Source organism: Anas acuta, chromosome 3, assembly GCF_963932015.1.
Source record: "Anas acuta chromosome 3, bAnaAcu1.1, whole genome shotgun sequence".
NCBI lineage: Eukaryota > Metazoa > Chordata > Aves > Anseriformes > Anatidae > Anas > Anas acuta.
The window spans coordinates 102,480,005-102,495,203 of NC_088981.1; the positions used below are offsets into that span (position 1 = coordinate 102,480,005).

Here is a 15,199-nt window from a genome sequence, read left to right on the forward strand (position 1 = left end):
CAGCTCAGAGCTGGCAGAGGTTACAACATCCACTTGTGGAGCAGATTTTTAATCCCAGTGCACTTACGGAGTTCTGTCAAGATACTCTTCTGTTCTTTTTATAAGTTGTCTACCAGATGGTCAGACGCTTTTAGAAGCAGATCCGTGGAACTGTAGCTGGAAATCAGTTGCTTAAGGTAGATGCTTAAATGCAGGTTTAGCTGTGTAGGTTTCACAAGTTTGGTCTTGATCTTTTTATAATTAAAAAAAAAATAAAGGAATGCCATCTCATTTTAAAATTTACTTCACTTTTTACTCATTTGCTTAATTTCTCCTTATGTATTGATGGCAGCTTTGTACAAAAATCAATGCTTAACTCATAGGCATTGAAAAGGGTAGAGACAATTTCTATTTCTTAAGGATTTTTTGGGCTGCTCTGAGTATCCTCTGAGACTTTTGAAGCAATAACATTGATTTCCAAGCATTGTCAGGGATGGTATTTCTTGGTCTCTAAAATATGACATGTCATTATCTTTTCCCAGCTGTTCATCAAAATGAACTCTCTCTCAGAAATTAAGTTGTCAGTTTTGTTTGCCTTATTAAATACAAATTGTAAGTGCCTTTCCTTTAAAGGCTACCTTTTCTTTGGTCTTGTAGCCTCTCAGATTTTTATGAAGGACTGGGATTCTTTGATTAGTTTCTAGAGCAGCCATCTTCAGGCAGTTCCAGATGCTGTATTCTGGCTTAAATTTCCCTGCCAAGTGCTCTCCTGCTACAGACGGGGAGAATATGATTTGTTCTCACCTAGCTGTAATGCTGAACATGTCTATATCAGCATCTGTGCAGAAAGTAGATTTTCAGACATCTAAAAGCTTCAAAGCAATTAGCATTCATGGAGCAATGCAGGAGGTAAAAATTGACTGAAAAATAGACACTGCTCCTTTGTGTAATTATTAGCAATTGGCAAATTTCTGACATCTACCTGACTGCAATTTAACATCAGTGGTTGAAAAAAAACAAGATAGAAGCCAATTGAACAATATAAATAGGAATTCATAAGTAGTTTCTGGATCAAGGAAAAACTTACATTTGCAGAACCTCGGATTTTACAAAGTTGATTTGATTTTCAAGAGCTTAAATGATATTTGCTGCTTGTCTGCAAAGAAAAAGAAATATGAGAATGTTCTTATCAAGGAATCTTTTTGGTTGTTCTTTACTTCTGGAAACTTTAATCTACCATTATGATTCATGGGACAGTCTGAGCACAGAAGAGTCGGATTTAATCTATTGATTCTTAGTAAGTCACTGTGGTAGCTGGAAAAAAAAATCAGCTCTGTATCACGGAACTGCTCGGGATGGTGTCAGAAGCCAAACTTTGTGATTCCTGCATGTGCTGCTTGTTGGATGTAATGCAGGATAAATCCTTTTGGTGGATGGAGGGGGACAGTTTTTCCAGGAAGGAACAGGAGTTCATGCTGGGGTCTGTGTGCATGAGGGCTGGCAGCACATCTTTTCCGGGCACTGGTGTGTTAATGTGGATGTCCAAAAATTTGGTAGCAGTCTGAAGTTTATTTATTCAGTCAGAGACCAGCAAGAGAACAAAGCCCACAGATTTCAAACAGAATTTCATAGCAGTTACACATTTGCTACCATTCTCTGCTTCTAGTGTCTTGCCAAATTCTGGAACAACCTACAGTGTTGTATGTCTAAGAAATTTATACAGCCTCGCCTCTCTTTATCCCGAGGCTCTGACTTGTCCCCTGAGGAACATCTGCCATGGGATGGAAACGTGTTGTTCACCAAGTAGTGGGCGTGGGGAGGCTGTTATGTGGCTGCAGGATAGGAGGATGGATGTGGTGATAACAGCCAAATGTTAACATGACTGTTTTAATTTTGGTTTGTTTGTTTGTGGGTGTTTTTTCTTTTTAATACCATTCTTAATGCTGACCCTCTTAGAGGGTCAAGGAGGTTCTCAGTTGACAGGCTTTGAAATACGGCTGCATTCCAAAATTGTCATGTTGGCCCAGGATGTGTTTTATGTTGTTGCAGTCATTTCCACTGGTACTGAAATACTGATAGAGAATTGTTATGCTGTGCTCTGCTGTTCAGAGAGAAGAGGTCTCTGTGTATTGGGCCTCCAGACCTCTCTGAAACATTTTGGTGGGTCCACTTACAGCTTCATGTTTCATGAGTTACAGAAAATGAGTTAGGTCCTCTATGAACTTCAGCTCCGAAGTCCTGGGGACTTTTCTATAGTTTCCAGCAGGTGGATTCTTTCTTAACCAGAATTTACGTACATTTTTACATTCTCATACAGTCTGTGAGAAAAATACATGCTAGCTGCCCAGTGGCTTCTTTAACAAACACTTACATTTTGATTTTTGTTTGCTTTATTTTGTATTTTCATTATAGGCAGCTTCTGGACACTTCTTGGACAACAAACACATTAAAAATTGAAACACTGGAAACTGTATTGCTATGATTGTTAAGTATATTTAAACATAACCAAGAAAATAGGCCCAAGTTGGCGTTTCCGAGATGTTTTCTTGCATATTTCTAGTTTCAAAGAGCTCTTGCTGTTTGTAGGCTAAAATAATGAAAACTGCATGCCCTTTTACTGCTAAAAGGAATGTCTGGAATTCAAAAAGCTACTTACTAGGCAGAGAATACAATGTGGTTGTCAATTAATTGTCATCTTACTGCTTCCAAAACCTCTCATGGGTACAATTTGGTTGACATAGCCCAGCAAATGACCTGCAGGTTTGTTGTTTCAAAGCATGAATGACTTTGTCTGCTGGCTATGCTGGGCAGAGCATGAGCATGTTGTTTTTCAAGGACGCTGTGACATTTAAAAGAAAAAAAAAAGAATATGTGATTGTTTTCCTTATGTTCCTCCCTGGTTTTGATCTGTTCCTGGTCTTGCAATATAATGATGTTGTTATCCTTTTTCTGCCAGCTACATCATTTTATCGGATTGTTTTTAGGAAATCTGTACGCCTCAGACTTGTTCTCCCTTCTTTTTGAATGAAATGTTTTCATCTGCAAATTTAGAAGAGTTTAAGAAGATCTACATTTCTTATTCATTGCAAATTACTTAACATTATGCGACAGTTCAGCTTCATTTGATAATTCTTGTTCTTAGGTGATTAAATCTTGTCTTAGCAGCTTGATAGATTATAAAGGTTGGAACACAACATTAAGTGTGGTAATGTGTTTATGTATATTTTGGTCTTTACAATAGTGATTGCTTAATTCCTAATCCCTCAAGTCAAGGTTGCAAACATAACGTCTTTCTAGGTCCTACCCCAGATCTGTAGACAGGCAGGCTAAGAGAAAGAAGAGATTAGTGCAGAATTGCTGTTTGAAAAGTCTTTGTAGCCTTTATGAGACTATTTCAAAATGAAATTTGCTTATTCATTCTACTCTTAATAAAACACTGCCACGTTTTATTCAGTAAGGAACTGAAGTAGGTGGGATGAACTTAACTAGAAAGCAAATATCCCTATGAAATACAATATTCTGTTTAACTACATTTTTTGATAATGAACTGCATCAGCTTAATTTGTTGCAAGACTTCTTTATGCAAACTTGTTTTTTCCTTCAGTTTGGAAGGCTGATTGGGATTAAATGTTTGCTGAGTCTTTCCCTTTCTTCACTGATTATTAAAAACTGAGATGACTGACTTTTTAAAACTGTATGTTAGAGGGTTAAATTAAAGGAAGATGTATGTCTTCTTGTTATACCTGACTGTTTGAGATAAATATTACTGGTAAGGTGATCAAAGTAGTGACAGTTAAGGTTCTATCACCTCTCCCCCCTTTCAAAATTCTAGTATTTATCCAGCTATCAGTGAACAAAATAGCCAAATATAAGAAAACAGTTTACAAACCAGAAGAAACCATAAATCAAAACCTGGATACCTTAAAAGCTGAGTTAGCAGCCGTTTGTCAAGTCTTTTTGGCCAGTCAGATGTTATCCCATGTTTTTGGACTGCAGGACTCTGTCAGTACGAGTATACTAAAGCTTGTCTTGTTTTATCTCCAAATAGGCTAACCGACCTCCAGCAAAGCTCAATCTGTTAACCTGCCAAGTGAAAACAAATCCAGAGGAGAAAAAATGCTTTGACCTCATATCACGTAGGTTTGTTGTTTACTTCTTTTTACTTTTACAGTTAATATCAAAGGGGTTTGCATTATTTCTGAAGGTGTGTCAATAATCAACTTAAATATTTTAGCATTTAAAAAATGCTAAAATAAAATAAAGTCTTTATAAAATGCCCTTTCTAGGGCAGTTTACCATTTCACGCATCTTAGCATAATGCAAACTAACTACATCTCTTTGGAAGACTACTTTTTTTGTAGAGCTTTGTTTACTCCAAGTACTCCTGTATCATTTTGTGCCACCATATAACAGGGTAACAATATTTTTGCTGTGACAACACCCTTCTTATGGAAAATGTCAGAGCTGATCATCTTAGGAAGTTATAACTTTGTACAGGATCAAAAGAAGGCTTAAACCACGCTTTCTGTGTTTGATTTAATTGGAAAAGCCTAGGGCTTATCCTGACTATGTCTTTATCTTGATTGCGTCTTTGAGCCTGACAAGTTTGTTTTGCCTTTTTTGATTATTGTGGTTGAAGAGCTCGTTTGGAAACTTGAAACCTTTCTTATATACACAGATGACCTCAAATAAGGAGTCTATATTTTAGACACTCCCCTCCTTGCCATCAGCAGAACTTTAGACTTCTGATTACTGAGGTTATATCTAGAATGTGGAAAAATAACTGCACTCTCCCACTGCTTGAGTAATAAAATCACAGCACTAAAGAAAGGTTTCTGTGTAAAGAGCAACAAACCACCTTGTGTAAACACAGATGAATTAACTGTACCCAGTGCAAGTGAAACTTGCTGAATAGACTTTTTGGCTGTCAGTGCTCCAGTGATGAGAGTAGAGACCCTAGGAGTCAAACACCCATAAATCTTAGATCTTTTCCAAGTTTTCTGCAAAACCAGTTTTTTAATCTGTACATGAATTATTTATTGTGCAGACGACAGGACGTACCACTTTCAAGCAGAGGATGAACAGGAATGTCAAATGTGAGTTACTTTGCTAAACTTATTTCTGATACTGGTATCCTTCTGAGATGTTACCGTGAACTTTAGAAGTGCCGAAACATTTAATAGCAAAATATTACTGCCATTTTAGATGGACATCAGTTCTACAAAACAGCAAAGAGGAAGCTTTAAATAATGCATTCAAAGGAGATGATAACACAGGAGAAAATAATATTGTCCAGGAACTGACAAAAGAAATTATATCTGAAGTCCAGAGGATGACTGGAAATGATGTGTGTTGTGACTGTGGAGCACAAGGTGACTCTATTAAGCATATTTCTAATTGGTAAAAATTCTATGTATCATGAGAGTGTTTAAGCTGATATTTTATGCTTTCTCTTTTACTCCTTATTTCACAAAGATTGTACACAGTAGAATATGCTAACAATTCCATTATGCTGCTTTAGTAAGATTGATTTTTTTTTTTAAGTGCATATTTTCAGTGGGGAGAAAAGATATCGAAAAGCTTATTTTTCTCCTATGTATTTTGCTAATTGTAACTTTTGCTGATATAAATCAATTGAACTTACTTTATTAGCCTGCATATTACCAAATTTACATAATACTTGGGCAAGTAAGGCAGTAAGATACTCAAGGCATTTTCCTAATGTACTATGTATATATATATATATTTTAATCTTTTTATATTTGACTTTGAGAGTGAGCCAGGAAATGGTCTAAGACTGCACTTACTGGAAAAGAATGCATCTGCTGACTGTGTTTTGGAGCATTGGTTTTGGTTTTGTTGATCAATTCATTTCTACTTTAATCCTCTTCAAATTATTTTTAAATTCCTGCAGTTCTCAGTGTAATTTTATGTTACAGAGACACTGCAAGACTTAGGCTTTTTGGATTTGATGCTGTAGCTGAAAACGTTCTAAACCAGTATGCATTTTATAAATCAATAATAATTTTCAGCAATAGATTCTGTATAAAACTATGAAAAGAGTCAGTCCTGCTGTCTTTAAAGAAGAAAATTCTAAATAGCTACTACCACACCTTTATCAAATGAATAAATGTCAAGTTGCCAAAATCTCCGTAAATGACTTCTTTGACTGGAAAACGAGGGAATGTTATAGCATGAATGCAAAATACTGGGGAAAAAGGACAAGGAAGGGTAATTAAAGAGAGGGATGAGTGTTATTATCTTTGCAATAGTTGAGTGAGAACTCACTGTAGTGTGGTGCTGTGTGTATATTTCATAATCACTGCTGCTTCACATAGTCTAAAGTCTGTACTTGAAATACAAAACAAAAAACTCCAGACAACATTATGTTAGTTTGTATTGCACCTATAACCCCTGATTGAGAATGTGACACCATAATAATGGTGTTTGTAAAAATAAATAAATAAATAAATAAAAATATATATAGGAAAAAAAATGTTCTTGAAGGTGTGGAGAAAGACAAACTAGACTATTTGAGCAGCTCCCTTAGGGGTAGATGCCTTTGGCACACGCAAGCGCACACAAATTTTAAAAGTGCATTTTTGCTTCTTTCACCATTAAAATAAATAAATAAATAAATCCTGTTTTGTGTTTCCCAGAAGAGACAAAGTAAAGGCAAAAAGGCATAAATACTAAAATCTGATAATTTACGTACAATAATCTTATACACAGAAATGAAATTCTGTAAAAAAAAATATGTTTTCTAGAATGAAGCCATTACATTTATTAATTTTAATTCTGTGGGTGCTTTTTGTTTCAGATCCTACCTGGCTTTCAACAAATTTGGGAATTCTAACTTGCATTGAATGCTCAGGAATCCATAGAGAACTTGGTGTTCACTATTCCAGAATGCAATCACTTACATTAGATGTGCTGGGAACATCTGAACTTTTGGTAATGAAATAGCTTTTATTGTCTTACAAATAGTACGATAAAATACTTCCAACACAACTGTATTTTTGTCACCTTATATATAGTTCCGGTCTTGAAAGTTGCCTCTTGATAGTTTAAGGAAGTGTAATTCCTCCAGATTACGGGAGCCTCCCAGAACGTAGTGATTTACTGTAAACTTCGCCTGATCTGAGAATTCAAATTAATAAAGGCTTAATATTTTTTGCTTTCAAGATTTTTGGTGGTGGTTGTTCTTTTTGTTTTGTTTATTTTTACCCTTGGCTGTCAAACAGCTGTATTCTTAAAATGCCTCTTAGATTAAAAATTGAAGGAGTTCACAAATACCCCATGAAAATTGTCTCCTAAAAATGCTAAATAATTAATCCTCAAAAGAAGAAAATGTATGTGGCTTTGCTACACAAAGAAGCTACCACATATCAGCTGCTCTGTCACAGTTCATGTGTGTTCTTACACAGCACTAAATATCTTACATTTATTATGGAGACTATTGTCTTGATTCTTCTGTTACTAGTTTGTGTGTTGAATCCCAGCTGAAAACTTGTCCAAAAAGGTTTGTTCATGATCAGTGGTATAATAGCAGAACTAAGAATCAGAAACCAAAAGTCTCAATCCCTATTCTCCCTTGTCCTCCTCCTGGTATGTGTGTGACAAATAACCAAACATATTTTTTAAGTGAGTTGTGGATGTTTTTTTTTGTTTTTGACAGCTTGCAAAGAATATTGGGAATGCTGGGTTTAATGAGATTATGGAATTCTGTCTGCCAGTTGATGAGATGGTCAAACCTAATCCAAGCAGTGATATGTAAGTAAAAAGTCACTACTTCTGAAAAAGGCAGGCATTAAATTTGACATTGCTAATGGCTTGTCCCCCTGTGGTTTGCACCAGCATGCCATGGAAAATTTGTAATACCTTAAATATAACCTTATAGCCAAGGAATATATATTTTTTTATTTTCTTGATGCTTTGCATATCTCTTTTATTGAACTTTATCTGAACATACCTTCAGTAATAGCTGGGATTATGTTACCAGCTCTCTCAATCATGATTTGTGGGACAGGAAGAAATTAAATACAATTTCTTGGGAATTTTAAAGATGCACAAGGGCACAAAAATAGAGATTAAAATCAACTCTATTTGTTTTGTGCTTTTAAAACACAAAATAGAAATGAGAATGAAGTATACATTTTCCCTGAAAGGTACTGAACACCTCCTATGTAGAGACCCTTCCTAGGACTTCAGTCCATAACTACAGAGTAACAAGAGAACATTTAACTGAATTCCTCAAAAATACTGAACTGTGGTGGCAGAGACACAGCAAGGACAGCTGCTGGCTTGGCTGCATCCTATGCTGTCATAAGAGAGGTGGTAAATAATGCAGAAACAAACCTAGAAGAAATGGTATTGGATTTTATGTTATCCAGACTTGCACCATTCTGACAGGGCTGGTGTTAAATTTTAATACAATTTTATTTATTATTAATACTACAGTTTTAATATTTTTTGATTGCTTCTATCAATAATCATATAAAATATATTAATAATTAAAAATCGTAAAAAGATTACTGGATGCTAAATCCATAGCTTAAAATACTTTCAAAAATGAGACATTTTAAAGAAGTCATGTACTTTGAAAAACCTGTATATCAAATTTGTGTTGTTTTTTTTTTCATTAAATAAGAACGTGAAAATAGACACTTTTTAAAACCAGAAAGGAATATCATCCTTTGCTTTAGGAACAAGAGCTATCCATTAATTCAGTCTATTATTCTTCAGATTATCTAGATGATAAATTTTGGCTTTGTCAGATGCCTTCTGTGCAATGTTGTGTAAATCCCAAGAGCTGGTAAGCAGTTACGCTTGTGAGATGCATGCCAGATCCTGTCGCAGAGTGATGGGAAAAGGAATAGGTGCTTGCTAGTTGTGTATTAACAACAGAAGTAGTAAGTCACGTACTGATTCAAGTGTACTAAGCGATAGGTTTCACCTCAATTTAGAGGTGAAACTAAAAACTCTGCTACGTTCTCCCTGTCTGTTATAGCTGTGGTGAACAGTTGCTTTGCAGAACGTAGCCACTGCTGTGAATACAGATCCAAAGCATCAACCTGTAAGCTGCTGTTAGCAAACCAGGATCATGAAGCTTTGATGTATTTTCTGTGTGTAAAGCTGAGTATTCTTGATCTCAGTGTTACACCAGAATTCAGAGGGGAAAATTTATGTTGTGTGTCCATATTGTAGTTCCATTTCATACTGGAAATATGAGACTCCATGTCTTAAATGCATATTTAAAAAGAAAAATGACAATGAATGAGAACTACAGTCTTTCTCAGATTTTATTTCAAATGACTTGCATGTACTTATGGAAATTCTAACCATCTTCTGCTAAAAATTATAAAAGTAAATTATATTCAATTTCAGGAATGCAAGAAAAGATTATATTACTGCCAAGTATATTGAGAGAAAATATGCAAGGAAAAAGCACGCTGACAATGCAGCTAAATTGCATGCCCTTTGTGAAGCTGTCAAGTCCAGAGACATTTTTGGGTTAGTCCAAGTATATGCTGACGGTGTGGATCTCACAGAAAAAATTCCACTGGCCAATGGGCATGTAAGTGTGGTAATTTTTATTAGGAAAAAAAAAAAAAAACATTGTTAAAAAGTTCAATATGCTTTCGTAATAAAAAGAACTTCTTGTTTGAGGCTAACGTTTGAAATGCTGTTCTGAACATTTGTCTCTTTAATGCTGTAATTTAATTGTAGCAAAAGAAGCTACTAAAGTTTTTAATCTAACATTGTTTCCAGATACTCTAATAGTTAAAATGTTTTTAAACATTATTTTTTTCAATAATCTATTTGTTTTTTTAAACTCATTTGTTTATTTACTTCAAAAGAACAAAAGGGAAAGAACAAAGGCTTTGCAAGAGATATTTTAATGGTAACATGTTGGAATAATTTGAAATGAAATACTTTAATAGATCTAATTTATGCCTTATTAAAATTTTTGCTTCTCTGTAAATCAGAAGGAACCAATGTGGTTTTTATTTTATTCTTAGGAACAAGATGAAACAGCACTTCATCTTGCTGTTAGATCCGTTGATCGGACATCCCTCCATATAGTTGACTTTTTAGTGCAGAACAGGTAAGTGTACAGAAACTATTAAATTGTTACTGATGCTGCTTTTCCAGCAAGTAGTATCTAAAAAGAATTCTAGTATTTGCAAGTCTAATATTATTCTTTGAAAATCGTGTAATGAGAGAGGTTTACTAATTCAGAGTAGGAACGAACCTTATTTTAATAAATTTTCCTCTTCATTCCTGTACTCCAATAGTGGCAATCTAGACAAGCAGACGTGTAAAGGTAGCACAGCCCTGCACTACTGCTGTCTGACGGACAACGTTGAGTGCCTCAAATTGCTGCTGAGAGGGAAAGCTTCAATTGAAATAGGTAAAAGGGTAATGTTCAATTTCATATTTGTAACTGCTGCAGGTAGAGAAAAGTGAGTGCATTTTCTCCTCGGTTGTTTAACATAATTTTATGAATAATACCATAATTAAAAAAAATATATTCATTGTTCATTCCAAATTTAAAGTTGACTTATGCCTAAATTTGTTTAAAAGCAAGTGTAACATTAAGTATGTACCAAGGTTTTCAATTGATGTCTTGTTGCCTAATTATATACTGCTCTTTTATAGCTATCATTCCATATATGTGGCATGTAAAGTTGCTACTGATCCTCATGTTCAGAAGGCTGGTATTAGTTGGATCTCCATATGGAGGAAACAGATTAATTTTAGAGTGTGTTGGTGTATTAGTTCGCTATGTATCTGCGAGTATATCTCTGTCTTTAGTAATGGAGAGATTAATGATGACTTCTGTTACCCTGACTTTCTTTTCTTGATGTAATACAGCTAATGAATCAGGAGAGACACCACTCGATATAGCTAAACGCTTAAAACATACTCACTGTGAAGAGCTGGTAAGTGTTGCATCTTTCCATATCTTTGTGCATTTATAAGCAGAATCATGCCTGAATATTCAGTGGTTTACAGCTGAATGTTTAACAAATGTATTCCAGACAGAATAAGCTTCTGCTTAGAAAAAACAATCAAGTTATGTGCTTTTACGAATAAAATTATGTTTTTTCTTAGATGCTTTGGAAATGATTAACTTCCTGGTGCCAGAGCATGATTCTGTTTGAGACATAGGCCTCAAATCCACAAAGTTTTATGTCTGACATCCTGTTGAAATCAAATCATCATACTTTTTATGGATGAAGGCCACAGAAACAAAGTTCTTGTTTACTTTTAGTAAACAAGAAAAATGGATTGATGGGGTCAAGGTTCCTTGATTAGCGAGTCTGTATCAAAAACCTGCCATTGCAGTTAATTTCTTTCACCTGCAGTTTCTAAACTGAAGCAAATAGGATGTGGTGTTTCTTGTCAAAAAAATGGAGAATGGGCCTGCAGTGGGTAGTGAAAAGGCTCGTTGCTTTTGATTTAGTTCTGTTGTGTTTGGGTGGAGCTTCATTCTTTGAACTCACTACAGTGCAGTTGCTTTCCACATTACTGAAGATTGTTTTTTAAAATAAAGGTAATGTTTGTACCTAGAAACCAAGGTTCATTCTGTGTGTATTTTTAGTTTTAAAGTATGTTGTTTTAAAAGTAAGTACTGCACATACCAGTAGTGTCAACAGTCATCTTTTGTTCCTCAGCTTACTCAAGCACTGTCTGGAAGATTTAATTCTCATGTGCATGTAGAATATGAATGGCGATTACTCCACGAAGATCTTGATGAAAGTGATGATGATATGGATGAAAAGCTACAGGTTTGTATCAGAACGCTGTTAATTTTCTGTATATATATCTTTGTAAATAAAATCTTCATAACAATCTGAACAACAGTACTCCTTAATGTAGGTATTAAGGCATTGCAAAATGACATTCAATAATAAAATTAAATAGCTCAAATTTTACTTTCTGTTTATCTTAAATTTCCTGTTTAATATAAAATACATTAAAAAAAAAATGAACATGTGGTTATGATCAGATTGCAATTAGCCGGATGTGATATTTCTTTCTTAACAGACTCAATATACACATAGTATAGTAGTTGTTATTGTTTCAACGCATCAGGAATATTTAGACCTCCCGATCATCAAGCAGAAATACCATAAGCTAGGAAAATTGCCAGTACAAGGGCAGGTACCTTACAGTATCTCCTCATTTTTGTGAGAAAGCTCTAGTTGCTGCCTCTAATTTTGGAACAAATCATGCATTGACTTGTCTTCAGTGGTGCTAAACTTTTGCATTAAATTAGGTGTGTTCACTAATAGCAGGCTTGGGTCTTAATTCTGAATCTTCCTCTAAAAATATTTTTGTTCTTCTCTGTTTTTGTACCTTAATGGATGTTTTGTACCTCTGGAGTTGGTGTGGTGCTACTGGGTCACAGGATGCCACAGAATGGCTGAGGTTGGAAGGGACCTCTGGAGGTCATCTGGTCCAACCACACTACTTAAGCAGGGTCATTTAGAAGCATTGCCCAGGACTATATCTATTTGACTTTTTAATATCTCCAAGGATGGTCATATTATAAGTAGTCACATGACAAAGTATTCTGGTAGCATAGGAACTTCATTCCATTAAAAAAAAAAAATACAAATTTTCCTATTCTAAGCACCAACTTTTAAAAAAAAAGTATTTAAGCACCTAAGCATACAGACAGGGAACAAACTACCAAGTTTTGATACCTGTACAACACTGGAAAATGGTGAACACTTTTTTTTTTTTTTAATCCCTTTTGTAATAGCCTGTCTGCATGGGGTTCTTTTCCCATGTCTTGTGTCCTTCATCCGAGAGGGCTATTACCTCTAACTCTTGACTTTCACTGGATTTAGCAACAAAAAGTAAAATAAATGTAATGAGCCATCCCTTTCAAAGCATAATTGCTACATTCTGAGAATTTTCTTAAGATACCTCTTGAGAATTTTGGTATCTGTGCAAGGATTTGTAGTCTGTGAGCTGTTAAATCCAGTTCTGGGTGAGTTTTTACAGTATATCTCTCCGTTTATGTATTCCTGTATATTGTGTCACCATCCAGATTATAACAGCAGTAATGATGACCTTTTTGATAAAACAGCTTGAAACTTTCTGGTATGTTGTGTTTTTTTGGGTTTTTTTTTGTTTTTTTTTCTGCTCTAAAACCTTTTATGTACTGTACAACTAGCTGTATATCAAATCAATGCCTTTATAGGACACTCTAAATTTTTATTTTTTATTCGTTTTTTTCTTCTTTTCCTTTATTATTGCCAGTTGCCCTCTGCAGTTGTGTTCTTTTTTTGGTCCGTCCCTTGAGTTCCACCTTGTGTAAGAAGTTATTTGCTACTCAGCATTGAGGCTGAAGTAATGAAACTGCTACTTCACTGCCTGCTATTAATAGGCTTATACTACAGGGACTTTTGAAAGAAGAGTAAGGACTATTAATCACAGACTAGTGTCGGTGACTACATTGAATGCACTGGTGAATACTGCTGGTGCTTAGGATCACATCAGAGTTGTGTTTACAGGCATCGGTATATTAGGCTTGTCTCTTTCAGGTAAAACAATTGAAAAGATTTTGTTGCCTTTGTCAGAAAGGGTAGCTTTCAGAAGCTTGGCAGCTTCTGAAATTGCAGAAAAGCAAACCTAACCTGAAAGAAGGCCAGAACAATACAACTGGTTTCTGCTGCAGGGTCCTAGCTCATCTTTTGCCTCCATTCTGGCACACGTTTGACCCTTTATCAAGCTGTTTCAGTTTGTTAAACCAGTGAAAACCTAAGTCAACAAAACAAAACAAAAAATTCTGATGGTTTAGAAAGCAGAAGCAAGCATGGGCTGAAGTACATACCAGAACCAAGACAGTGGAGAGGTCAGGGAAGGGGGAGAGTCAGCCAGTGAGGAGTGAGTCTGCTAAACCAAAGTAAAGGTGGGGATTGATGTGGCTGGCTGTCACGTACATCATTCTGGTAAGTCTTTGAGCTATTACACTGTGCTGGAACATGTCTAAAGGTCTTAAATGATCTATCCAGAGTGGGCACTGGATATATTTAGAGGAAAATTGATTGCTTATTCATGATACTGTTGGTGTAAATCTATTCTGCCCAAATGCTTTTACTCTAAATGGTTATTTTAATTTCATACAGCCAGTACATCAGCTATGTGTTTATCTAACGCTATTTCCAAAGACATATTTATGCTCTCTGAACTATGGAATGTTGCAACCCACTCCTGCACTAGCCATATGAACTTATAACTCGAGCTATTTTAATTATCATTTGATAACAATAATTATCATGCTTGCTGTTGAAACAGGAAAAATAATGCTAAGTGTGCATAGCGAACAGATGACTTGCTGCAAATCTCAAAGACAACTAATTAGAGCTCATTTGATAATGTGCAGGGGTTGAGCAATGTTTCATCCCAGCTGCCAATTAAAGTAATCTCGCTAACTGCTCCTGTGATACTAGTGAGCTAAAAGGAGTTCATGAGAAGGTTGGGCTCCTAATGTGCTGTAGCTTGAGCTACAGGTAGAGTACTTGGGTGCAGTGTTGTTCTGGTTTTGAGTTGATTGTAATCTATTTTGGGCTGAACACTGCTGGATGAGGCTTAGGTTCTTCAGTTGTTTCTGTGTTTTTGAAAATATTACCTGGTGGTTTTCTGCAGGAAAACTTTCCTTGATCTGGTCTGAATATTTATATTGCCTATATTATCTATAGCAGCATAGCCCTGTGTATATATTGCATACAGTAATATCTTTTGCACACTTTTGTCTTGAAGAAGGTGGAATGTAGATTCTAGATTATGTATTTGCGGCAATAAAAATGCATTTTAGAAGCCATCCTTACTGTCTAGAAGCTAAGAACTTCCCATTAATAAATAAAGCAAGTAGAAATAATGTGGTATCAGTGAGTGCTTTTGTTATTCTGTTTAAGCAACCCAGTCCTAATCGGAGAGAGGACAGGCCTGTCAGCTTCTATCAGCTGGGATCAAACCAACTTCAGCCTAATGTAGCATCGTTGGCAAGAGATGCAGCGAACATCGCTAAGGATAAGCAAAGAGGATTTATGCCAAGTATATTACAGAACGAAACGTATGGAGCAATACTCAGCGGCAGTCCACCTCCCATTCAGCCTGCAGTACCTGTTACAAGCAGTGCACCTCCTCTACCTCCAAGGAATATTGGCAAAGGTATTAACACTGGAAAACATCACTGTAT

General features: G+C 35.6%; 1 protein-coding gene across 3 annotated transcripts in view; it reads left to right on the forward strand.

Annotated features, from left to right (window-relative positions):
* Positions 1-15,199, forward strand: part of ASAP2 (ArfGAP with SH3 domain, ankyrin repeat and PH domain 2) — an 83,961-nt gene that overhangs the window by 54,787 nt on the left and 13,975 nt on the right. For all 3 annotated transcript variants that reach the window (XM_068678550.1, XM_068678551.1, XM_068678552.1), the window contains exons 12-22: positions 4,028-4,115; positions 5,027-5,075; positions 5,185-5,351; positions 6,800-6,933; positions 7,658-7,752; positions 9,367-9,556; positions 10,002-10,087; positions 10,278-10,393; positions 10,858-10,925; positions 11,661-11,774; positions 14,916-15,171. In XM_068678550.1, coding sequence (XP_068534651.1) covers positions 4,028-4,115; positions 5,027-5,075; positions 5,185-5,351; positions 6,800-6,933; positions 7,658-7,752; positions 9,367-9,556; positions 10,002-10,087; positions 10,278-10,393; positions 10,858-10,925; positions 11,661-11,774; positions 14,916-15,171 — 1,363 coding nt within the window. The remainder of the gene's footprint in view (positions 1-4,027; positions 4,116-5,026; positions 5,076-5,184; positions 5,352-6,799; positions 6,934-7,657; positions 7,753-9,366; positions 9,557-10,001; positions 10,088-10,277; positions 10,394-10,857; positions 10,926-11,660; positions 11,775-14,915; positions 15,172-15,199) is intronic.